At 32.6% G+C, this 26,992-nt stretch overlaps 1 protein-coding gene across 1 annotated transcript; it reads left to right on the top strand.

Annotated features, from left to right (window-relative positions):
* The first annotated feature begins 607 nt into the window (after positions 1–607).
* Positions 608–26,188, top strand: LOC128546298 (carbohydrate sulfotransferase 1-like). Its single transcript, XM_053516702.1, has 4 exons — positions 608–780; positions 18,142–18,198; positions 18,854–18,966; positions 25,224–26,188. The coding sequence occupies exons 1-4, from the start codon at positions 635–637 to the stop codon at positions 25,898–25,900; spliced, it is 993 nt and encodes a 330-aa protein (XP_053372677.1). The 5' UTR covers positions 608–634; the 3' UTR covers positions 25,901–26,188.
* The last annotated feature ends 804 nt before the right edge of the window (positions 26,189–26,992 follow it).

Genomic DNA, 26,992 nt, shown 5'->3' with positions numbered 1-26,992 from the left:
CGAAAAAATTAATTTTCCGAGCTGACTGACATTGGAGTTCTTTGTTTAGCACAGAGAGTGTCCTGTGCGCGACCAGAGAGGGATCCATTTTCTCATTTTTCATGGAGAGGGATCCAATATGGGTATACACCGATATTATGTTGACACCATTTACTGATATAATTTCAGCTTGAGATAAAATATAGCTTTGCTTTTTGTTTCAATTTAAACCGATGTCGATAGTGGAAATCGTTTTATTTCTTGTTAAAGATAGAATATATGGGTAGAATTCTCGAAAGAGGATAACACCCAAAACACAGCCATAGAGCCATGCATCGCAAAGTAGTCCCATAATAAAGATAGGTAGTTTATAAATGCATTAATATGCACAAAGCACACACGTGAAAAGATGCGTAGTGACAGGTTGGATTAAAAATATGCATTTATCCACTTAATAATATCACTCACATAAAAAGATCTGGAAAATATATTTGGCAGACATCGGATCTTTGTCCGACCAATCTGCTGATATTAACACTAATTTTAGACTTTGATTTGACTATCAGATTTTTGCTGTATGGGCTGTATGGACATGCTCACTGAGTAATGTTTATTCATTTCAGTAAAATACTACGACGTTTTGATCAGCGGCTACATGAGAACTGGTAGTACACTGATGGGATATATTCTAGGTTGGAGAAATGACTCGTTCTATCTATATGAGCCTTTCCGGAAGAGCTTTATGTGGAATTACTGGCATGGAAACGACACTGTTTGTCGCTCTGATCGTCTAGACTGCAGGTAAGTTAGACAGCATCTATAACATCCTACATAAATAATTCTAAAATTGTATCTTATTCGTTATCAATGACGCCATATAGTTATTCATTCACAATATGATTTTTTTTGCTGCTCTTTGCACATGCAATTAATACTCCAGGCGTTAACACGCATTTCATCGAGAGTAATATATAATTTGGAAAAGCTGTCGATATGGAGCATAATGCATCCAACACTTTATATGCAATATACTACTGAAATCATAATTCATGCTTGTGAAAGAACCATTTATATATATCTCTGTAAACGATCACATCTGAAATTTATTGAAATTTATCTTAAAGGTGAACTACAGGCCTATGAAACCAGACAATTCAAACATGAAAGACAAAAAGCAAACAAAAACAAACAAAAAACTTTCAGGATTTTAACGATTTTATATCGATACGTGTTTGGGATGTAGAGTCAATATCATTATAAAGAATATAGATGCAATTTCAACAGATGTCATTTTGTATTTAGCCCAAGTATGTTCTGCCGGTATATCCATAAATTGTGTATGACCAAAACACAGTTTGTGATTTGAAATTATTGAACATAATACTGTGTAATGATTACCCCTGTTTTTATATTGACCTGAGTTATTTATAGAAATACATTGTTAGATCTCTAAATTCCATTTTTAATAGAATTATTCTAGACATAAATCACATATATAATTACATATATTTAACTGGTTTCTCAACCTATTAAAAATAAAATTTAAGAAATAAACATCTTAACATAGCTTATAGTATAGTTAAATGTAATAAATATTCGATTATATAAATCCATTAGACACATTAAAGTATTATAAAATTTTACATTTTTAAGTCTTCCGAATATTTTGTCTTTTCTTTTCCGACCGTTTATCTAATCATATTGTTTAAGTTTCGTGTCCTTGGAAAACAAACCTTGAGGACAGCCATGACTGTCACTCATGAAACACTGAAACGTGGTAGGCAACATGTTGATTGCTAAGAATTTTGAAAGCCAGGATACACATATATCATGAGACAGTATGTAATCGCCTTTACTTACAATTGATTTGTAGTTAAGTTATTAAGGTAGGAAACACACATTGAACTTACAGCTTAATATCAATCACATAATGGCAGCGACAAAGATTTTATCTTAATTTGAAACGTATAGATATCTGGGGCCGCATTCATAAAGCATTTCAAGTATAGGTTTTGACTTAAGTTGAAGATTTTACTTAAGTTTGTGGTGATTTTAGCTTAAATCTATTTAAAAACTTAAGTCCTAGTCATAAAACAGCTTAAACTTAAGATACGTAAGATATGACTTAAGTCAGAAAATAGAATAGCGTGGTGAGTACGACTGAAGTGTTGTTTTCAGATAAAAACACTTGAAACATAATTGTGCATATTGTGTCTGTCTGAAATTACTGTTGTTTGTTTTAATGTTTTCGTCTACAATAAAAAACAAGAATTACATATTAAGTTGTTTTATGAATAACAAATATACTTAAGTAAAATGAGTTTCTTACCTAAGTAATACTTAAGTAAATAATCAATTTTTTATACTTATACTTAAGATGCTTTATGAATACGGCCCCTTGTTTCTCATTCTGGTATAAGTAACATTGAAACACTATCATTTAAGAATATCTCAATTCTTGCACGATGATATAAATTCATTAGGCATGTGTATAATATATCACTGATAGAAGTTATTTAAATATTGTTCTTTTTTCCCGAACTTAATTTCAAAATAGTTTTGGATCAACGTGACCGATTTCAATGACATTATAAGTTAACAGTTTTGAAAAGAACCGTGTCATTCAGTCATGAAACTTTGAAACAGGATAGCTAGCGTGATGATTGTTTAATATAACTACTGCATGCATGTAACCTTTTATACACGATTAGCAGATACAACATGAGATAGTAAGCAATAGCAATTTTTGCACTTGATTAGGAGCAGCAAATATAAGAATTTTATAACCATATGTATCAATTACTTAAATGAACCGGGAATGATTATTTTCAAACGCAAAAGCTACCTTCATGTCAAGCAAAGATATGTCATGTTATTTAAGCAAAATATGCAAAGAAAATAAGAAAAATAACTCTACAGAGCAAAAGAACTGAGGACTATTTGAATCTGCCATTATGGTCTGTGGGCCAGTTTCTGTAAGTCCTCTAGTTTTTCGATTTCGTAACCCAGAAATTAGGCAAAGGTTCGTCCACTACAGCCATTAATACATTCATTCCGGGATTGTTTAAGACCGGATGTCGCTTTCTACCGTATGTCAAATGAAAATTATACTCATTTTAGTAAACATTGTGTATGAAAAATGCGGAATTCTCTCTCTTTGAAAGTACTGTTTGAAAGTACTCTTAATATATTGTTTCAATACCGACTTTCAGATATTAGAGTTTTGCTTATGTAACTGTTCTAAATCAATTAAAGGTTCACTGTAACAATGTTTTCCAAATTTTGATGATTTCTACCAAACTTTGGGGGTTAAAATACCCCACCCACTCGAGCTACATTTTTGTCATTTTAAATAACTCGTAAAATTATAAAAATTACTGTATTTTTTAATAACACATCATCAAATAATGTGTTAAGATTCATTCACAATTTTATTTATCTTCATGAGAATATATAAAATATTGCAATCAGTTTAGGTTATAGACAACGTGCATGCAAACGTAATACATATAAATCACATGCTGTTTCTCAATAAATCAAACCTATTTGTGTTTTATTCAGAAAGGTTTTGAGTACCAATAGTTTTCTTCTATTTTAGATGTCAAAGTAAGCTTACATGTATAATGTTGACCTTTATTTGAAAATGATACTTTAAAATGTCACATACGTAACAGTCGCCACTCAAATGTTCCACCGTGGAGAATTAGCAACATTGAAAATACTCCCAACAATTGCATTTGTATGCTTTTAATTGAAATAAATTATGTTTACTGAACATGCAAACATGACCGTTATAATTTGGTTGGACTTAACCCTGTTACTATTCTCAACTTTAGGATGCCGACAAGCTACAGTAAAACAACGATGCCTCTTCCAGCATCACTGTAAATATAGCATAGATTTGATAGCAATGTTTATGGCTTCTGCTTCAAAAGATAGCATATTGATAATTAATAGTAGACTTTGTTACAGTATGTACGCAGTCTGAATATTTTTGACTTTTATTCAAAATAAATACAGAACGTGTAGGTATCTAAGAATCAGATATACGTTACCTAGGTTTTAGTTTATACTAATTTGTTTTAGCTCGATTGTAATGAAAGCTTCAAGCTGTTTGAAACCACTCTTGAGTCCGCTTCCTGGAAAAACCAATACTGGTGCCATATGAGAGGTCATGGTTGTGACCCCAGTGGGGCTCGAACCCACAACCCCTGGATTGAGCAGCCGACACCTTATCCACTAGACTAACTCTTCTACATAGGATTTATTGGTCACCTATTCAATTTTATATGTCGTATATTATTATCCCAGGCTAATACATAAATCATGCTTACTGGCATTGCAAAGCACCTACTCAGTCAGTTTGTACAGCATTACAAAGATAATATGAATCATATAATATTAAACATACGTTACCAAGATTACACAGAACATTACGTAACATTAAAGGTAGGATAGTTTTAGGGTTTCGATGGATTGAAGTGGTTTCAAGACAGAAGATTTTATATTTTTTTTTGCCTTGTTTTGAAATTTATGGAAGGTAAGATTGTATTCATTTCTGAAGTTATCGGTTTATATGCATTATGTATTCAAAGCTGCTGATGTAATTCCTGATGTAAATAAACACGGCACATTTTGAACTTAAGGAGCATCAAACATATACAGTACAACATGGGTACTTGTAGTGAAACAATTGACACTTCTGGTAAAACATGCGTTTTAAAATAATTCTGTTTATTTGATCATGGTAATTTTCAAATATTACTTATACTGTGGGACGGAATTACTGAACTACGAATTCATATTACATTCCCTTAACGAAAACATTGATAAGACTCCTTGTTCATATAGTGGTTGTGGTATCATTATTATCAGTTCTAAGTTCTTACTAAAACTGATGTATTTCAACTGTTACATATAGATTACCTCGGTATGGAACTGTGTTTCAACCATTAAGTCTAGTAACTACCTTAATATAATTTTGGTAACGTATGTTTCAGAACTACACAAGAGGGCACATTATAACACCTATGTACACCATATGACAGAAATACACTCTAAATTTGTATATGAGAGGTTGCGAGAATTCACTTTCCGGTATCAGTATCAGAATAAGTTTATCATACACGCATAGATGCATATGTACATACTTACAGAGTCTGCACTATTTGTTTGGAAAACGCCAGTGGTGTATTGATATCTTTATGACATGTATGTAAAAACTCTTTTTAGTTAAGTGATTTATTCCGTAGTAAAGTCATTAAGCTACATCCTAAAGCATACGTTATGTAAAATATTAATTACAATAATACCAATAATTATTACTCATACAACCAAATAACAAACAGATACGACAGACGACTTCTTGGTTCCAGGACTTGCTCAATTTATAGTTGCGAAGCTCTGTACACACTACCTGTTCATTATGTCAAGCAAATGCATGACTATAGACGTATTCATAATAGTTTGGCACTCTTTCAGAGAAATACGCATTGAAAGGATTTTGTTGGATGATATTAAAGGGATTTGGCATTATGATATATATTTGACAACTTCTATTTCAAACAAAACTGATCCTAGTAAAACGTTCAAGCACAACCAAAAAGTACATCTATATATATGTATCTTAAATTGCTTTGATAGGTTTAGAACTGTATATGCTCATTTCCGTTTGTGTAATCAGATAGGGCTTTGTTCTTTAAAAAGAGGTCGTACATATTTAGCTGAATTGTAACAGAAAAATGCAATTTGCATTGAAACATAAACTTTATAAATCCTATTAAATATTTAAAAAAATATGTTTAAATGTTTTCTCATTATTCTACTAGGATACACTGTATATGTAATATCTATCAGGCAGCCATTCTGATACAAAGTAATATTACATTTTAGCTACATTCAAAATCCTTTGAATGAAAATTGAGAGTAACATGTTTATATAGTTTTAAAAGAAATAAAAGCAGTATTTAAATCATATTATTGTAATGTCTGTTATGGTACGCATTTTGAAAATGGCGGCATCTTGATAAAAACAAGAGAAGTAGCTCATATTGGTAACGTAGTGAAATTATTTTAACTCATATTACAGCAATGGTTACTTAGATCTTATCCATATGTATGATTGCAAACTTATTTCTGGCGGCCAGTTTGAAAGTGACAGGACAGTATCTTCATTAAATTGATCTGGATAACCAAACTTCAGTCCTTGAAAACTTATTTGGTTTGTTTTATAATACTGAATATTTAAACATTAGTAGCTCATCAATATTTGTACATGTAACCGATTTCAGGTGGTCATTTTGTGAGCGGTAAAATCCTCTGTAACATGTTTTAATCAAAATCAGGTGATTCCTGTTATAATTTTGACTTTTAAAGAGCTACGCCTCTTTCATATGTGCATGTTTGATCAAATTTAATGCTGTTATTTGGAAATTTGGAAAGTGGCGGAAGTCTAAATTTGAATAGTCTGTGTAACTAAATAACCTGTTTTGTTGGTAGTTTAACAAACCTTAAATTTGGGTAATTTAAATTCTACGTACATAATGACTGCTAAGAAGACCTAAGCTAGCATAGGAGAGAATTAAAGCAATCAAAATGTAAAAACTTTGGTGCCATTAACTCATATTTATAATAATTTTAGATTAATTTGAAATAGCTGTTATTTTGAATAAATACTTATTTTGCTGGATCTGCTTCCATTTTGATGTTCCCTTTAAGGAAATTCCATACAACATTTGCGGTCGTATTAGTTTTTGCAATCCTTTCACCATTTTTACTGCACGAGCAAAGAATAGGTCTGTCAGTATTCAATTCGCCCAGAAATGAAACACAAACTATAGGTTTAGCCAACTGACATTAAAGTGCAAAGGTGTCTGAATTTTTAGTTTATTATTCATTCAATTTGTTTTCTTTACTGTAAACATTAGGATTCTGTTCCTTTATAAAGGATTAAAAGTCCTGAAGATTTTCCGCATAAGTATCTGTGTTAATGTGGTGGATGGGGTACATCAACCCCTACTTTTTACATTTTATTCAGTATATAATACATACCGTAGCATTCTTTGACAACCAAAGTAAATTATTGATTATTTCAGGCATTAAAAGATAAATTTTGTTATAAGAAATGTCGCATAATTGTCTCTTTTACCATCAAAATCAGCGATATTCCTATGCAATTCTAAATTATATTTATTAGACACCAACATTCTTTAAATCGTCATTAAATTTTACTGACATGTCGCTCAGACCGACATCCACCCTTAATGATAGTATTACATCATGGCATAGCTCAACCTTTGCCTAATTTCTGGGTTGCGACTTTCAAATATTTTGGCCTTGGCCCACAGACCATTATGCGAGTACCATAATTTTCCGCACCATTTTCCCATTTAGTGCCTGAATGCCTTTAGCGGATTGTTTTTATTTAAACCATCAGCTAGATTTTTATGTAATACTATGTAGTTTTACATTATGGTCAATAAAAAGTAAAGGGATAAATAAGAAAAAACATTATAATGCCAAAATATTTCTTGAAATGTTAAATATGTGTAAATAGACTTTTCTTATATTTTGTTGTTTTTTCTTTCGGCCACTGTACGAGGGGCGGTAAGAAAATATCCAGACCTTGTATGCGTTTGTCATTTCACATGCAGCTATTTACACATATAAAGGAGGGAAAACTACATTTTAGTATGTATACGCGAGGTTAAGAGCATATTAACATTGTATATGTTACGGCTATAATGGTCTCTAAGCTGGAGGAAAAGATATCTGTGATAGAAATCCTGGCTTGAGAGGCAGAAAATCCTTGACACTGACACATTTTTCAAAGATGATAGGTTTCTTTCTAAAGCCTGCAATTCCCATATTTGTTTCTCATTTTTGGGAGACTAGAACAACGGAACAAGCATGAGGGACAAGCCTATGCCAGTGATGCCCGCTGAGGCAGTGACCCTTATAATGGTGATGAAAATTTAGGTTTTTTGTCAAAAAAGATCACAAAGTGATCTTGCAGAAGGTAGCTTATCAGTTTACACCCGGAAAAATGTCAACAAATCATATTGTTCGTGCAAAATTATTTGTGAGCGAGGTTAATGATATGTTGGTGCCGACACAGCTATCAAAAGACCAAAAGGGTTCAGGGTGACCATAGAAGAAGAACGTTTTAACTGTGATGAAATACGTTCATTAACTAGGTTGTTAATGCGGATAAAAATATGGGTTCACTATGCTAAAACTGAAACAAAAGCTCAGTCATATCAGTGGAAAGGAGCTGGTTTCCCAACTGAAAGGAAGTTTAAGTGTTCAATCTTTGCTGGATAGGTTATGTTTGTTGATTTTTGGGATTCATTTTTTTTTCATGATGCTGGCTTATTTTGTTTCAAATGGTCACATTTCGAATGTTAGTTACTATTCAGAAGTGATTTTGAATAAAAACAAATAGTCAAAACTTGAAAAAGGTTGCACCACAGACTAGCCTATTAACATGTATGTCTTTTGCATGAAAATGTCCCAACTCATACTGCCTCATCCACAATAGAACGTTGTCCCATCATCCGTACTGTCCAGACTTTGCTAGCTGCGACTTTTATATGTTTATATAACCGTTAACAGGCTTCAAGGAAGCAAATTTGAGACTACACCGGCTTCGAATACAATATGCAATGTAACTCCGCTTGTAGTTCTGTAACCGCTGGCTATTTTAAATTGCGGTTTTTGGCACATTGTAGAGCATTAGTGAGGTGTACTCAGGTATACTGGACCATAATTATAATTTAGGTTTGTCCTGGGCATCCAGAGTCTCAGAAAATAGAATAACTTGTAAAATCACAAAATTATATCATTTTTCTACGAGGTACAGCAATCTGTGATAGGTTTCCGTTTGTTTTAGACTATTTATTACATTTTTTATTTTACAACACAACTAAAAATTCTAAACTCGGGATTGATTCCATCTGGAATGGGTGTTGAGAGCGATTAGTCAAATTTGTAAGAAATAGTTTCGCAATCGAGAATTCAGATACTTGTATAAATTTAAAATACAAAAACTTTTTAAACGATGATTATCACGCCTGACAAAATTGCAGAGGCTTAATGTACTCATCTTATCATTTTTCGAGTAAACACATACACACACAATTTTGTTATAAACTTTTATTTTTAGTTTTCATATGTTTTTGTGAAGATGTGAAGATCATGATTAGTTTTATCTGTTTAAACTGAAAATTGAACTTTAGTAACTGTTCTAGTTGTTGAATAGTAGAATCAAGAAATTGCATATTACAATCTCAATGTTTTGGACATAAAATTGTCGAATATTCCGGAGTACACCTCACTCAAATGATTATATTTTTACTTTGAATCTACCAATTGTTTTAATTTATATAACATTGTGTTGCCAATAAATTGCTCTATAATGTGCCGAAACCGTATCTTAAAAGAACCAGCGGTTACGGAACTACATATGGAGTAACACTACATATTGATCGCCCCTCGTATGATTGTATGGTGTCTGTGAAACAAATTCATTTGGAGAGTTGCATCAAATCAAAATATTCCGCAATGTAGCCTGTAGGGAAGCCTTTTAATATCATGTTTTACATGATGAGTATCGTTGTTTATTTTATTATTTCTTTTTTGATTATACTTATTGCTAGTTTGGATTTGTTATGTCGCCGCCGTCTTCTTTCCACTGTAGTCTACTTTTTCCATTCTTGATACAGTGTCTGTTTGCCAAGTATATGTTTACTATTGATTTATTCCATCATTGGTAATGATGTTATGTAATGGCAAGCATCAAAAGATAATACGTAAGGTTAGATTTCTCAGAAGCACAGAGCACCTAAAACACAGTCTCAGAGCCACGCATTAGCAAAGTTGGCCTGCAACAAAAAGAAGCTGTAATGGAAAAAATATTACAGACGGGTTGCTTCAAACGTCTAACAAGTACTTATTCTTTATGTGAAATATAGATTTAGGGCGATTAAGTGATAAAATGGTGGGTTCGGGGGAGGAATTAGAAGAGGAAAGAAGAACAAGGATGAAATTACAAAGGGAATCCTACGTTCCTTTATAACAGTCACACTACAACGTAAGGGCAAACAGTCGTGTACAACAATCAAACACTCAACATTTCCCAATTAAATAACATAGAAAACAGTAGGGCACCGTCGTAGACTCACAATTACACAAACGCACCCGTATAAGCAGAAAAAAAACAACAATTGTGTACCTCCTTAGGATTCCGTCAGCCTGAATGGACTCTTACACTTTATTAGTCATCGTACCATCAAATAGGAAAGCGTAGCGATTAATTGTAAAGGGGTCAATCACTAAACATGCACTGTGCTTCACGATTTTCACATCGTATCCTCTCTGATAAACTTTTTAACCCATTTTACAAATATTTGATTGAAACAAGGACTTTGTTTAATTTTCCCGAATTTTATAAACTACATCTCTATAATATTCCGGGTGTGTAAGTCACTGTTTTAGGTTGTTTGATAATTTTGAGCAGTTTTCCCTTGAGCACAAGAGATATACAGTATATCTTAGAGTGTAACAGCCTCAGTAGCTCAATTGCTTTCAGGTATTTAAATGGTTCTGTTATATAGACAGGTAAACTTGTGTTATTGTTAATAGTTGCTGGCGGGTTTGTCTGTTAAGTTTAGTATTTAATTCAAATAACAAATAGTTGCTATCTGCAGACGTAAAAGAAATATCGGGCTCATACGGGAACAACCAATGATTGCTATACGTTTAATTTCATATTTTAAGACTTTTCAGTCAAATTTGACAAACTATTTTGCATAAAATAAATTTCTAAATATTGATTTTTGGAGAGGTACTCATAACAGCAGGTGTCAAAATGTCGTTTGAATTTGATAAGTTTGTGGCTTAGCCATCCAAGGAGATAACCCAGTTAGCTAGGAAATTTGATTACTTCTTCCTGCCAAGCGTTATAACATTTCTGAAATAAAGTCATGTATGCTAAAAGAAAGATATAAGAATACTATTTGTTTAAGGGGCCTCCGTGGCCGAGTGGTTAAGGTCGCTGACTTCAAATCACCTGCCCCTCATCGATGTGGGTGCGAGCCTCAGCCGGCGCGTTGAATTCTTCATGTGGGGAAGCAATCCAGCTGGCTTACGGAAGGTCGGTTGTTCTACCCAGGTACCCGCTCGTGATGAAATAATGCACGGAGGGGCACCTGGGGTCTTCCTCCACCATTAAAGCTGGAAAGTCGCCATATGACCTATTATGTGTCGGTGCGACGTTAAAACCAACAACAAATACTATTGTTTAATATTTCATGGATGAAGACATTTTTTATTCATCTGCTTAGTATGTGCGTATGAGTAACTAAGTCATTCTTGAATTATGGCCCTTGAATTACTCGAAATCTGCGTCATTAGCATTGTCTCTTCAATAAGTTTTGATCCGGTCGTCAGTTTTCATCCAACTTAAATACCTTGATTTCCCCTTATAGTCAGGTAGTTTTAGTGACAAAAGTGCTCTAGAAATCATTTTATGAGGGCCGGCATGTTAATGCCCGAAGACAACATATTTGTTGAAGCTTGAACCTTACCGGTTACTTTGATAGCTGTCTCCAAAAAATATAACGATGTTTTATGTAAATTAGAGGGGTCAAAAGGTCATGCTATGAAATTCTGATTTTGCAACTTTTTTGTGTAGCTTTTATTTCAATGTATTATGAAACTATTTTAGTCACTTAGAATTGATGCAAAGCTAAAACAGAACATGACAAATAAAACAAGAGCTGTCGGAGGACAGCAACGCTCGACTATTCAACAGCCTTGTCGATTGAATGAATACGAAAGTCGAAAAAGGGGCATAATTTAAAAAAAGCAAAATAAGGTTATGGAACCTGCATAGTGCTTATCAGCTCATGACAGTGGACAAGTGTGTGAAGTTTCAATCCATTCCCATTAGAGGGTACTGAGATACCAGCTTACATATAAGAATTTAACCCAAAACTCCTAAGTTTAAAAAGGTGCATAATTTTGTAAAATGCAAAGTTGAGTTATTGACCCTTTGCATTGCATGTCATATCATGACAGTGAACAAGTGTGTGAAGTTTCAATCCTTTCCCATTAGTGGATACTGAGATACCAGCTTACATACAAAACCTTAACCAAAAAAATCTAAGTCGAAAAAGGGGCATAATTTTGTAAAAAGGCAAAATAGAGTTATGGAACCTGCTTTGTGCATGTCAGATCATGACAGTGAACAAGTGTGTGAAGTTTCAATCCATTCCAATTAGTGAGTACTGAGATACCAGCTTACATACAAAACCTTAACCAAAAAATTCTAAGTCGAAAAAGGGGCATAATTTTGTAAAAAAGCAAAATAGAGTTATGGACCTGTGCAATGTAAGTCAGTTTATCACAGTGAATAAGTGTGTGAAGTTTCAATCCATTCCCACAAGTGGTTACTGAGATACCAGCTTACATACAAAACCTTAACCAAAAATTTCTAAGTCAAAAAAGGGGCATAATTTTGTAAAAAAGCAAAATAGAGTTATGGGACCTGTGCAATATAAGTCAGTTTATCACAGTGAATAAGTGTATGAAGTTTCAATCCATTCCCACACGTGGTTGCTGAGATACCAGCTTACATACAAAACTTAACCAAATCAGGACGCGGACGCGGACGCAGACGCCGACGCCGACGCCGACGCATGGGCGAGTCCAATAGCTCTACTATTCTATGAATAGTCGAGCTAAAAATGTCATCTATGGATACTATTAATATGTTATCCAAAAGTGATAAATGGAATTCATTCAAACTTCATACAAAGATTAAAGACATTAAGGAAAAGTGCTTTGTACATGTACAATAAATCTATCTAGCTTAATTTTTGAATTATCTCCCTTTATTAAACTTACATATAACATTTCTAAAGAATAACTCTAAATTTAACCAATCATTTTTGTTGAAATTTTACACAACGATAAAGACCACTAAAAGAAACTGAAGTGTATAAAATCATGAGTCTGTCTCGCTCATTTTTTAAAAATTATCTCCCTTTATAGAATGTAGTTGTCTTAACCATAACGTTAAACACTAAATGACATTACTTTCTATTCAGTGGTCTAAATCGTTACAAAGCTTTTGTCAAAAAGTTTGTGGTACACTACTTGCTTAAGGGATGTTCAATTATATAAAAAACAACATATTAGCAGATGGTCACAATCAATACTATAGACTAAAAATTAATATTTACCGTATTTTGTTCTTGTTAAATCAGATCTCAGTTCCTTGACACTTACGTTATCATCAATATATATCATGTACAGCACAACATATGATCTTTGATAGTTGTGTATTCCCTTTGTCTGCATATTTAAATTTTTGTATATAATTTAACACAGATATCTTAAGCATTGTTATAGAATATGAGGTTCCTTTTTGGCTCATCTGATTTTTAGCTCGATTATACGAAGTATCCTACTCGACCAGGCGTCGGCGTCTTTCCGCGCCCCAACTTTGGTTAAAGTTTTTTTTTACACTTTCTCTTTTTTTCTACTTACCTCTGTAATAACTTGATGGATTTGATTCAAACTTAAAACAGTTATTCCTCATCATCACCCACATCATCTGACTTAAGGGCTATAACTCTGGTACCAATATTTCGTGATTTATCCCCTTTTCACTTAAAGTTTCGGGTTAAAGTTTTGATGCACTTTCACTCTATCTCTGTTATTGCTGAATGGATCTGATTCAAACTTAAAATAATTGTTCAACATCATCACCCACATGATATGACACAAGGTGCATAACTCTGGTACATTTTTTTTCATGAATTAAGCCCCCTTTTTACTTAGAATTTAAGGTTAATTTTGATGCATTTTCACTATATCTCAGTTATTATGAAATGCATATTTAATTCAAACTTAAAGAAGTTGTTCCACATCATCACCAACATCATATGACACAAGGTGCATAACTTATGCACCAATATTTAATTAATTATGCCCCCGTTTTTGCTAACAGTATACTTATATAATGTTTTCATATACTTTATCTTTACATCTCTTATTACTTAATATTTTTGATACAAGCTATTGTGCAATATTTTCATCCACCATTGGAATCACTCCATTGACAGCTCCAGTTTCCTCAGATGTGCCCAGTTTTACCATCCAGCATCGAGCTCGCTGTCTTCTGTGACAGCTCTTATTCGAAAATTATTGTCATCACTTGATCGTCATAGTCATTGGCGTCTGCGTCGGCGTTGCCTGGTTAAGTTTTATGTTTAGGTCAGCTTTTCTCCTAAACTATCAAAGCTTTTACTTTAAAGCTTGCAACTCTTGTTCACCATCAATAGCTGACTCTGCACAGCAAGAAACTTAACCCCATTCTGTTTTTTTGCAAGAATTATGGCCCCTTTGGACTAAAAATATCAAATTTCTTATTTAAGTTTTATGTTCAGGCTAATTATCTCCTAAACTATCAAAGCTATTGCTTTAAAACTTGTAGCACTTGTTAACTATTAAAAGCTAACTCTGTATAACAAGAAACATAACTCCATCCTGCTTTTGCAAGAATTATGGCCTCTTTTGAACATAGAAAATATCAGATTTCTTGTTCAAGTTTTGTGTTTAGGTCAGCTTTTCTCCTAAACTATCAAAGCTATTGCTCTAAAACTTGCAACACTTATTAACCATCAAAGACTGACTCTGTAAAGCAAAAAAAAACATAATCCTTCTTTTTGCAAGAAATATGACCCCTTTTGGACTTAGAAAATATCAGATTTCTTGCTTAAAGTTTGCGTTTAGGTCAACTTTTCCCATTAACGGTCAAAGTCGTTGCTTTAAAACCTGGAGCAGTTATTTGCCGTTTAAAGCTGCAGGTACAGTAACTCTACATTGTATTTTTGTTAGAATTACGACCCCTTTTGAACTTAAAATATCATGGATATGACAATATTTCTATTATACAAGAGACAACTACCCACTTTAAACAAGAAACTTTACCTTTTTTAAAACTTTTATATCAAATCAAGTAAATGTTGTGTTATATACCGATAACCTAGATGAGTTTTCATATAGGAGAACAGTTAAATATTTCTGAATGTTTATATGAACTCATTGCCCTATGCTGCTATTCTGCTAATTTCATATAAACGAATTATTTAACAATACTGAATATTGTTCTGTAATCATGAGTTTACAAAGTACCGATACAAATACATGTTTTACATATAGCCGACATCATCCTTACATAATACATATATTGGCTTGCAATTTTTGTTGATATATTCCAACGACGCCACTTAAATATTCACCATTATAAAGAATATAACATGTGCAAAGGTCAAGGTCACATGCACCCAAATTAAGTTTCCTTTTTTTTTGTAGATGAAATTACTTCCCTTTTATATCATATAGAATAATAAATGTGTTTTTCTTCAGTTTTAGAACTAATTCAAAAATGAAATTACGATTGGTTCTGACAGATATATAAAAATGCTATTAACAATATTACATTTCCAGAATATGAACACAGACACAAGTCACAACTTTATTGAAAGAATAATTTTTTGGCATTTTTTTTCTGTTTTATCTTTTTTCAAATATTAACGTAACTGAATGGTTTATCAATTAAATTAAGCATTGATGTAGTTTATAAATGATACCCTTTTATATGCAAGGTTATGCATCTTTTCAGTAGGCAATATGATCATGTTTATTTACACTTCATAGCACTTACTGCCACCTTTGGACCTTTAACATATATTTGTGACATTTAAACTGAGAAGCATCTGTATGATCAAACTGATTGCATTAGTTAGATAAAGAAAATTATCTTAAAAAGAAATCAGAAATATTTGGTTAAATAGTCACAACCCAAATTAAAACAAGTCAGAACTGTCCGTAAGACAGCGCACTCGAATTTACTCATTGCTTGACTCTGAATTAGAGCTTTGCCAGTAAAAACTTCACAAAAATTAACCAAAAAATCTAAGTTAACAAGTGGCATAACTCTGCAAAAATTCAAATCAGAGTTAGGGAGTTTGTTTCTCCTGGTGTAGACTTTGATAGTAAAAACTATTTAAAGTTTCAAGTCAATAGCTTTGATAGTAACAGAGGTATTTGACTTTATCAAAAACTTTAACCAAAATTCAAATCAAATCATATCTCCAAAAAGGGACATAACTCCATCAAAATTCAAATCAGAGTTATTGGAATTGTTTCTCCTGGTGTAGACTTTAATAGTTAATAACCATTTTAAGTTTCAAGTCAGTAGCTTTGATAGTAACAGATATATTTGACTTAATCAAAAATTTTAACCAACGACGACGCCGACTCCGATGCTGGGGCGAGAGCAATAGCTCTACTTTTTCTTCGAAAAGTCGAGCTAATAAAGCAACGAAATAAAACATTTAAAACTTTACAATATGACCTGTCAACAGTATTTCATGATAAAATGTATGCAAATATTACATAAAAATTTACTCGGACGATTTTAATCTGTAAAATAAAAGCTTTCCTAAAATTGTATATAACTAATATATACTGAACAAATTAACCCCCAAATTTTTATTTGCCAATATCTTCAAAAAAATAACATAAAATACTTCTTGAAATGTAATGTACACTCAGAACAATATGTAATTGATAAAAAGCCGAACTTTCAACAAAACCAAAACACGTCTTCAGATATAATATTCATTCCTTTTACGATTTCAACCAATTTTTGACAGGTCACAAAAAGTAAACAAACATGTTTACAATGTGCATGCACATACTAAAAACGAAAACGTATTTTGGGAAGATAATGAAATAACTTCGTTAACTTGCTTTTTTCTAAAATCAGCATTCACCATTCGTCTCATATTTAACCATTCGCTAGAAAAAAATGTTAGTATGAACAGTTCTTATTCTTACAAATGGTATTCACTTGTTCACTTAAACACAGCTTTTATGTGTTTTTGTGACTTTTTTACAAATGGGGTGAGTTAGTAAATTGAATAAAATTTATATGTTGGCGTCACTTAATATTTTTGAAATTTTATTATGTTATTAACAACACTTTGTTCTAAAAGTATGCTAAATTTCAAATTTGTATTTACAGAATTTGCAAAAATATTGCAAAAATTAGCAAATGCGGTTAGCTATTTTGTTCTGTTTATATACTCTATGACTTTTAACCTTTATATATGAGCATACAATACGTTTCCGAGTGCGAGTCATAATCTATTAACTGGATACAAGTGTAAGGTTTATTTAATCTTAATATTGTAAATCAAATCCTGTATAATGAGAAATTATTCATGAATCATTGCATCAGTGCCAAAAATTATGTGAAAATATCAGTTTTAACGCATGACCTTTTGACCTCTATAATTTGCATATAATGGTCATATATTTTTGGAGACAGCACCCGGATGAACCAGGGATGTTTAAACTTTAATAAAGTTTTTATCTCCAAGCATTAACATTCCGGCCCTCATAAACTTTTTTCAGGGGCTAAAACCACCAGACTATTACTCCTGTTTGGTGTTAACATGGCATACAACATCAACGTTATTACCTTTATGATACGCAACTGGATATTTAGACGGTCATGTTTTGAGACAGTCTAGCGCTCTTGTACATCCTGGCCGTATAGAATTATGTTCTGTGAGTTTATTGAGATACTTTAAAGCTACATAGACCTCTGCTTAATAAATTGTACAAAACAAATGCAAATAGTGTTTTGGTAAATACATCCTTTTCTCTTACTGTATTCTGTTAATTCTTCAGTCCATTTTTATAACAGATATTTCTCGTTTTTATTGGATGTATTCAGATATTTCACATACCGAAAGTACTTAAAAATGACATATAGTCTTCAGTATTTCTTTGTGTTTTTTTTTCTCTTTTTTTCCACGGGAGGGCGTAATGTTGTTATAACTTCTGGCCCAATTCCTTATATATATTTGCATTGGCTTGTATAAATATGTTTACTGTATGTATGTGATTACAATGTATAAGCATACGCAAAGAATATGACTAAAATGAAATCGAATATATATAGAATCTAGATTATGTGTTAAATCAAAATTTGCTTATAATAATGAAACACTTTAGAATGTGTATATCTGTGCTTTTTATCATTTTTGTTTTATTTTTTTTTTTTTCTATTTTTTTTTTCAGAACGGTTGACCCTAGGCAGGCTGTTGAGAACAGTTTCCTTTCTAACAAAAACGACAAGTAATATTTTATATCTGTATTTATCAATACCACACTACCAGAGACAAGATGATTAGAGTTGTTTCAGCAAGTTCATTTGTAAACCGATGACTGTATTGTAGTTTACATATGTGCAAATCTGTTTAAACTAGCTATTTGATACTTAGTAGGGTTTGTATTTGCGTATGTTGTCCTTTATTTGCGGAATCGCTCATACTTGATTAATATTTATTAAATGATACCTTTTAATTGCTATATCTAGAAAATGGAAATGAAATTCAGTTAACAGTAATTTAAGCAATATTTGTTTGTCCTTCCCTGCGTAATCTAATGGTTCATTTCTGAAGAGCATTCCAACAAATCAATTTAGAATTTTTTCTTCTTCTACTTATTGTCTTCACGCAGGACAAACCATTTTACTGACATGGTTTATATCTGCACTTTTCCAGTCTTATAGCCTGAGCACTGTACTCCTTAATGCTCATGCAGAACAATGTTTATATATCCAACTTGCTTTACTAAAATGTGTTGCTTATGTTTCTTAAATATTCCGTTTTATCAAGCATTGACTTAGGCTAATTTTAAATAGAATCAAACTCACCCTCAATTGAATCGTAAATGGCGGCAAATTTAATGTTTTGGTCAAGTTTCAAGAGTCATTCTTTATTTTTTTCAGGTTGTCCGCTTATTCGTTAGTTATGGCAATTCAGGTATTAAGAAACATCTATGATTGTCAGTTTAACGAATTTGAACGGAGAGTTTTTCAGCCCTTTACTGCAAGACGGGGAGGTGAGGGTCAAATGTTATATCTAAGTGTATGCAGAATAAGAATCCCGTGAGTTCGGAAAAAGTTTGATGGCGACATGAACCAATCTGTTATGCAATGTATAAAATTTAGGTAAAGACATGTCGCCAGTTCGAGCTCTGCGAACAGACCGATCTATGGCGTCATCTAAATGACTGAAGTGTTTGAAAATATTACTTTGATTATCTTAAGATTAACTAAAGTGACACAACAAAAATTCACCCATGTGAGAGGAAACCCCCCAGCTGGCTTGTAGAAGATCGGCTGTTCCATCCAGTAATTTGATGTCTAAAACATTATAACTGGAGAGCCCACCGCCACCCAACCACCACCCATAGTCAAATAAAAGACATTCAGATTGCTATTCTCTCACTTCTCTAATTTTCATTGACAGCTAAATGGTAAAAGTAAATTGCAGTCAGAAGACCTCGGATATCAAGTTAACAGTCAGCCTTCTCAAGATTCTGCATTAAATGAAAACATCAAGGACTGATAAAGGCTTTCTATAACTTGTAAAAGTGCAGTCTGAGAATAGTTTAGTGTTGACAAGATAACATTTCATCTCTAAAGTGGGGACACAAGTTCGAAATGCAGTATGTCACGGTAAAAGCAAAATGTTTCAGTAAATAATGTTTTTGTGTTTTCCGAAAAGAGGGGCTGAAAGTTTGGAATCATCAATCAGTGCTTTTGGAATAAGTTATGGACATCTGAACAATAAAGATATGTCCCTTTTTTGAGTTGTCACAGACCTAAAGAATGATTGGTTTCTTTGAGCTAATTAGTATAACTCACACTGGACACTCAGAAAATGGAATTATGTTGTTTTTTTAATGTTTCTTCTTCAGATTTATGGAAAATATTTAGAATGTCATTTCTTAAAAATGTTGAAAGTTGTTTAACCAAAGTCCCTATAATGAGAAAATAACTTACCTCTTGACTTTAAATTAAAATTAGAAAACGAAAGTCTCATACGTTTGATTACTTTTGCATGTATAACATTTGTTATATTGAAATTTGATAAAATCTAATATATATTAAAAAACATGCACTTGAACACGGAATGAAATAGACACATGACAATCGTTTATCTTGTGTAAAAGAAGAAAACAAACACATGTTTTGCAGTTCTAATAAGATTTGGTAACCACTTTACAGCATATTTATACATAATGGCCTATTACTGACAAACATATGCAGATCTAATTGTATATATTCTAACATAGATAATTTATTTTAATCTACTTGGATTTTATAAGCTACTTTCCATGGTATCGCAAGCAATTTTATCATTTGTCTATATTTTCTTTTTGGTTTCAGACTATGCAAATAGAACTTTTCTTTTTAAATTCCATTTTGTTACTTTGTAATCGCCTTTTTTGCGGAAAGAAAGAAAACATATATATTTCGAACTTGTGTCAACACTTAAGAGATGAAATGTTATCTTGTCAACACTAAACTATTCTCAGACTGCATCTTTGCAAGTTTTAGAAAGCCTTTTATCAGTCCTTGATATTTTCATTTAATACAGAATCTTGAGAAGGCTGGCTGTTTACGTGATATCCGAGGTCTTCTGACTTCAATTTACTTTTACCATTTAGCTGTCAGTAGAATCTAGAGAAGTGAGAGAATAACAATCTGAATGTCTTTTATTTGGCTATGGGTGGTGGTTGGGTGGGCTCTCCAGTTATAATGGTTTTGACAACAAATTACTGGATGGAACTGCCGATCTTCTACAAGCCAGCTGGAGGGTTTCCCCTCACACGTGTAAATGAATAGAATTTACATGAACTATTTCAAGCATTTAATAAATTTTATATATTAAGTAAATGTATAATATATACATCTTTCCTTTATTCTTTTAATGAAAATAAATTATCACATAGACCTCCCTCTCCTTTAAAAAAAAATTAAAGGAAAAATTGCATGAAATAAATTGACTATTTTTTAACTTTGCTACAATTTAATTGTAGCTACATGAATTCGAAACAAAGTACAAAAATATTTTGTTAAAAAAAAGAAAAAAATGAAAAAGAAAAAAATACCCAACATTTTATATTTTTTTGAAATCAGACCTGATCTGATACTAAAACTATAGATAAAATGATTATACCTTTCTTTTATTCCATTATAAGGATGATGATGATCATTCGCTCTTTGAAGAATTAGTCTGGAAAAAACACAAACCCAACTGAAATGGTTGTTACTGTTGTAACATTTTGGCAGATTGAATCATTTTCAGCATTATATGGACATTTAACAGGCAAAATGCAGAGGGTCCTTTTCTGGAAAAGGGCGTGTCATATTTCATTATTTGAAACACTTATTTTTCGGAATTAAACACGTGCAGTATTTTGTAGTCACACTATGGTAGAATGTATGTCAATTTAAGTTATAGAAAGTCCTACTAGCTATTATTGTTGCATAAATTGAGAGGTCAAGATTTCAAACTTTTATGAATACGGGCATGTGGGGTTTTGTTATACCGTAGAAGTGGCAGATATATGTTTGATCTTGAGATTCAATCCATAAAAGTGGACAGATACTATAGAAATAGAACCGTAAATGTGGACAGGCTAACGGTACTGGAATTCAAAAGAATCTACCCAGATATACCGAGCCTCTCTCTCTCTCTCTCTTTATATATATATATATATATATTAACATTGACACAATCAAGCCATTAACATCCAATATGAACTTGTAAAACAGGCATGTGCAGATTAAAACAAACTGCCTTATGTGTAGCAGTTGAAGCAATTAAATGTTTTCATTTATCAGCATTTGAGTTTTTACTACTGTAAGTCTGTACTTCTACAGGTAGTTTGGCAAACACATACACTATTGCAAATGTATAAATGATGACAGCCTTTCTAGAACATCCACTCACTTCATAGTTGTTTGAAATTTTCACTGTGGTATACGTGCAACGGCTGGGATTTTCCGTGAGCCGGAGGGGACACACCAAGATGGCGGACGAAAGTGAAGCTAGAAGGTAGGAGCTTGTTTTTGCCTCCCGTTGTATTTAATTCATGCCTTTTGGTTCACACATTTAGTCGAGACTAATGCAGAAAAACTTCCATGTCATCAGCGTCAGAAATGAAGAGTGCTTTATTTTCAGCATATAGGACATGCTATACGAATCAAGTTGCTACTGCATGAGAAACTGTGACCTTGAAAACATGCCGCCTTCGCTTCGATTTTTCTGACCTGTAAAATGTCAGGTTCAGGAGGACGTTTTGGGGAAAACATAGGAATACTGGAGATATGAGCAATTACGGCAGGCGGAGAAAGGTTTCCTGCATTAGTCTCGACTAAATGTGTGAACCAAAAGGCATGAACTAAATAAAACGGGATGCAAAAACAAGCTCCTACCTTCTAGCATCAATTTCGTCCGCCATCTTGGTGTGTCCCCTCCGGCTCACGGAAAATCCCAGAAGTTGCACGTATACGACAGTGATCATCAAGCAGTCATTTTCAAAAGACACAACTCACAGCTGAAAACCAAAATAAATAAATTTACAAAAATACACATTTTGAAATATAAATATGCTTTTATCTGCTTTTACAAGTAACACAAAGGAAGCATGCTTGTTGTCATTTACATCTAAAATCAGGGTTTTTACCAAAAAGGAGGTAATTCCAAAGCAAAAAAATATGCTTTTTCCCAATTCTAAATTTGAAATTCCCAAATGAGTGTGTTACCTTGCAGGGTGTTTGATGTTTAAAAATGGTTTAGCGAATTTGTATGTATATTTAGGTTATTAAAACAACATTTATACTGTTAAAATTACTGAATTGTAATTCAATAATATTTTACACTAAAAATATCTTAACATAGATTTTGATTATTTCGAAAATTTATACATAAAACAATTTCTGTAAGCATTTTCCAAATTCCACTGCTATTGGTGCATGGTATTCGAAAAATGATGAAAAAACTCCTGTAAGTATTATCTTGGTAATATAATAAGAAATGTCTGTCCAATGATTATGAAAATGGCCTCTGTATGGTCTTTGAATCTGTTGAAGGAAATGACCAAATATCTTGCATAGCGTGAAAATTTAACATCTCAGATTAAAACCTAAAAAATATTCTGAGACTCATCTGTTTTCATAATAGTGTTATCCTTTAACAGTGATCCTTTAATCAGTTGAACACACACTTCTCTTATGGAGATACACAGACAGATTGTTACCTACAGTTTAGACTCATTTCTGCCAAAGACTTTTTTTCCCAAATTTCAAACGTCTGACTGTCATTGTATTAACATACTGAGTATTTGCAAAATCCAAATGGAACTCTGATTTAAGCATAATCCAGAAAATGAACTAACTTAAGCTCTTTGTGATTTCCTAAATGTAGAACATCAAGGGGAGGTAATGAAAATAGGAAAAATATCCTATATCATAAACTTTGGCCCAAATCTACAAGAATGTGTCAGAATCACCCACTACAATTTATGTTTCTATTTAAAATATCATCTTCTCTTTACACAAACAAATGTTTTTTTCTGACACTTGTGCACTTTTCAACACGTAGAGCACAATATAAAACGTATGTTTTGCTCCATAAATATATTTTTCCAGATGAAAATCTAGATCATACAAGAATCAAATAGATATTTGGAAATATTAATTTGGTATGAAACCTTTTCATTTGCCTTTAACATTTGCAAGTACGCAAATAAAGAACACTTTCTAGTACTTTCCAGATAACAAAATAGTAATGAACCCTTTAATTTTGTTTAGAAAATTACGCTTAAGTTAGGTATTTTCATCCTCGTTTCTATGGTAACCGGAGCATATATTAAAAATGAAATACATGCTTTTTTTTTTAATTTTGCATCCTCTTCAATAAAAAATCGGTTTAAAGGATATCTGTGACTATGAGTTTACAACTTTTTGGGTTCTACAGAGAATTGGTCTGAAATTCTAATAAATAATGTCTTATTAAACTTTTTAAACTAAACTTATTACCCGTCTTAGCTACATGTTTTAATTTGTCAATGCCATGTTTTTGTAAATGCTAACCATTAACATATCCGTACATATAATGCTAAAGGGTTACGTTTCCGAGATACTGTGCTATTGGAATTTAGTTCTTATTAAGATGTATATTACTGTTGCGTCTACTAAGATAAAACCAAAAATTGCAATGCTATTACTTTTGTATTGATTATCATGTCTGTATGTAAATGTGAGAAGAAAGAGATAATTTAAATCTTGGTATTGCACCTCGAAAAACATCTTAATGGATATACATGTCTCAGTTGGTGAAATTCTCGGGAGTGTTTAGCCATGTTGATGATCCATTAGTGTATACAGTATAAACCACAGCAAGCATTCCGATAAGAGTCTCGTTTCGTAGAATGCATAACTATTACTACATATTATTGCCGTAATTTAAGTCTGGTTTGAATACATTTATGGTAACCTTAAGACCGTTTTCCGACGAAGAACATTACAACCTAACGATTATGTGGATGTTTATTATGGACGTCTAAAATTTTTGAAGTACAGCAATTTTCAATATACGTGACAAAATACAAAATGTTTACGTAAATTTGGCAGTTGACTGACGACTGACTATTTCTAGACCCATGTTTTATGTTCAGTCCCATTACAGTTGGCCGTTCCGTTTCTTGTGACAAGAAATGTATAGGCCTCGATGAACAGCAATTATTAAAGCCGGGCGCAGAAGGTCTTTTTCTTATTGATCTGTTTTACCTGCAATTGCACTGAATGCATGCTTACAATTTTCAGGTGTTGTATATTTTTGCAAAAGCACTGTTGTACTTTACATACCGTGCATCTAATTACATTTGTTCCGATTCAGTTTTATTTTTTTGCTGTACGTTTGGCATAAGATGAGAAAATAAGACTTAGGGTTTGGTTTAAACTGACTCTCCAAAGTCGTGTTTCGTTTTGCATCTATATTTGACTGTTACCTAAGTTGTTTAGTGTATACACCTTGCCAATGTACATATATATGCATTTATATCATGCAAACAACTATACTTACTTTAGTGCATTCTGATTGATATGGCTGTGTCCTTTGTGCGTGGTTTTTACAACTGGACCTTAGTAATTGTGTGAATCATTTTTGTAACATAGCCGATCATCTTTCAAGATAAAGAGCATTAAGAAAAGTAATATCAACATTACATTTCAAACATGGATATTGAAATGCACTATGCATTTTATGTACTACTTCTGACTGCTTTTTTTTTGTTTTACATAGGTCCCAGCTGGAGTCAGATGCGGTCTTGCATGAAAATCAAGAAAAATTCTACACTATGTCTACATAAGTATATTCCCCGAAATTGTCAGACCGCTACACACCGTGTAACGAAAGTACTGAGGTTCTCAACCGATCTGCTGGCAGATATACTTCTTGAACGTGAAAACCTGAAGGTCATTCATCTTTTCAGGGATCCCAGGGCAATCATCAATTCAAGAATTCAGGCGGATTGGTTTCCAATAAATACAGAAAAACAAATTATTGAGGACGCTAAAGCTCTGTGCAAGAAAATGCTGTTTGACTTCAAGGAAGGTCAAAAGCTACTAAAACTTTTCCCTGATAGATTTAAGGTCGTTTACTTTGAAGATTTATGCAAAAATACATTCAATAAATCCAAAGAATTATTCAAATATTTGGGTATGGATTTAGATGAACATAAGTTTCCGACGTTAAGGCTGTTAACTGTATCTAGTGATTCGGAGAATCGAACTGAACATAAGACAAACCAAACATCCTGGTGGAGAAAATCTTTAAAGTGGGACATTCTGCAGAAAATAGATCTTGTATGTAAGGGTGTCTATACAGAACTTGGATATAAATTCTTGAAAAATGTAGAAGAATATCAAAACCTTTCATTTTCAACTGTTGATATACCAAAAGAATACTTAATTGCATAGGTTTCCAAAGTGATAATTATTTTGTACATTATCCATGAAAGTAACATTGCTACCATAAATATTATTTTTATTATCATCATTATTATTAATATTGCCTTGCATAGTGGTAGATATATTTTCATATCGACTGAAGGGCAACAATTGTGTTATTATAGTTGCTTAAGACTTCGAGGCATTTGATCATCTTGTCTACAACAGTGCTTTGGTCTTATATACTATATGATTTTATTAATGTTTTTACTAATCTAACTATTAATATCATAAAAGAAAACTTTTAGCTTTAATCGATGTGGCATTTTTCAGCAACAATCAATTTAACAAATACATCATATGGAGTTGTGATCAGGTTTGTAAAGCGCTTATGTTTCTGTTACTAGATAACATATTTATCAAATTTTAAATATGAACAACCATTACCTTTTTACAGAAATGGTGAAACGAATATACCCAAAACAGATACAGCTTAACAAGGCTGTCAGAATAGTTTGTATGCATAATGTTTGATACATTGATAACGTAATACATAAGCACAGATAGTGCTTGACTCCCCCCACTTTTTATTGCTATCATTGCTATACTTATTGTTGAATTGCTGTTGATAATAGCATTTGGGTCATTCATCATTATGTTGATAGCTGGATCCCAGCATCACACACTACAACAGCTAAATGGAACCAGGCATTTGTTAGAGCAAGTACTTATTGTACTATGTACAAATTTGACCAATTAGAAACAAGTTATATAAATACACGTCTGCTAAGGTATAAATAGGTAGACAGAGAACAGAGAGATCACTCGGTACTCAGCGATAGAAGAAGACACATCGAGGATTTAACTAATAATTTATGTTATTAATTTGATCAGGATGTTATTGCAACTACACTGTCAGGATTGATACATTATTAAAAAGAAAAAGTTTGAAGTTCATAGCGATGCAGAATTTCAACAGGTGTCGAACTATAGGGTCAGCGCATAGGAGCTTCTCCTTGAGGGTAGTTGAATGCTATAGACGATAGCAAATATAGGCTGAGCATCAGAAACTGACACAGAGACCCAGAATTTGGTAATCTACTGAGATAGTAGAAGAGTTCC

This window comes from Mercenaria mercenaria, chromosome 10, assembly GCF_021730395.1.
Source record: "Mercenaria mercenaria strain notata chromosome 10, MADL_Memer_1, whole genome shotgun sequence".
In the NCBI taxonomy this organism is placed as follows: domain Eukaryota; kingdom Metazoa; phylum Mollusca; class Bivalvia; order Venerida; family Veneridae; genus Mercenaria; species Mercenaria mercenaria.
The sequence above is the reverse complement of the archived record's forward strand: the minus strand, read 5'-3'. Positions and strand labels throughout refer to the sequence as shown.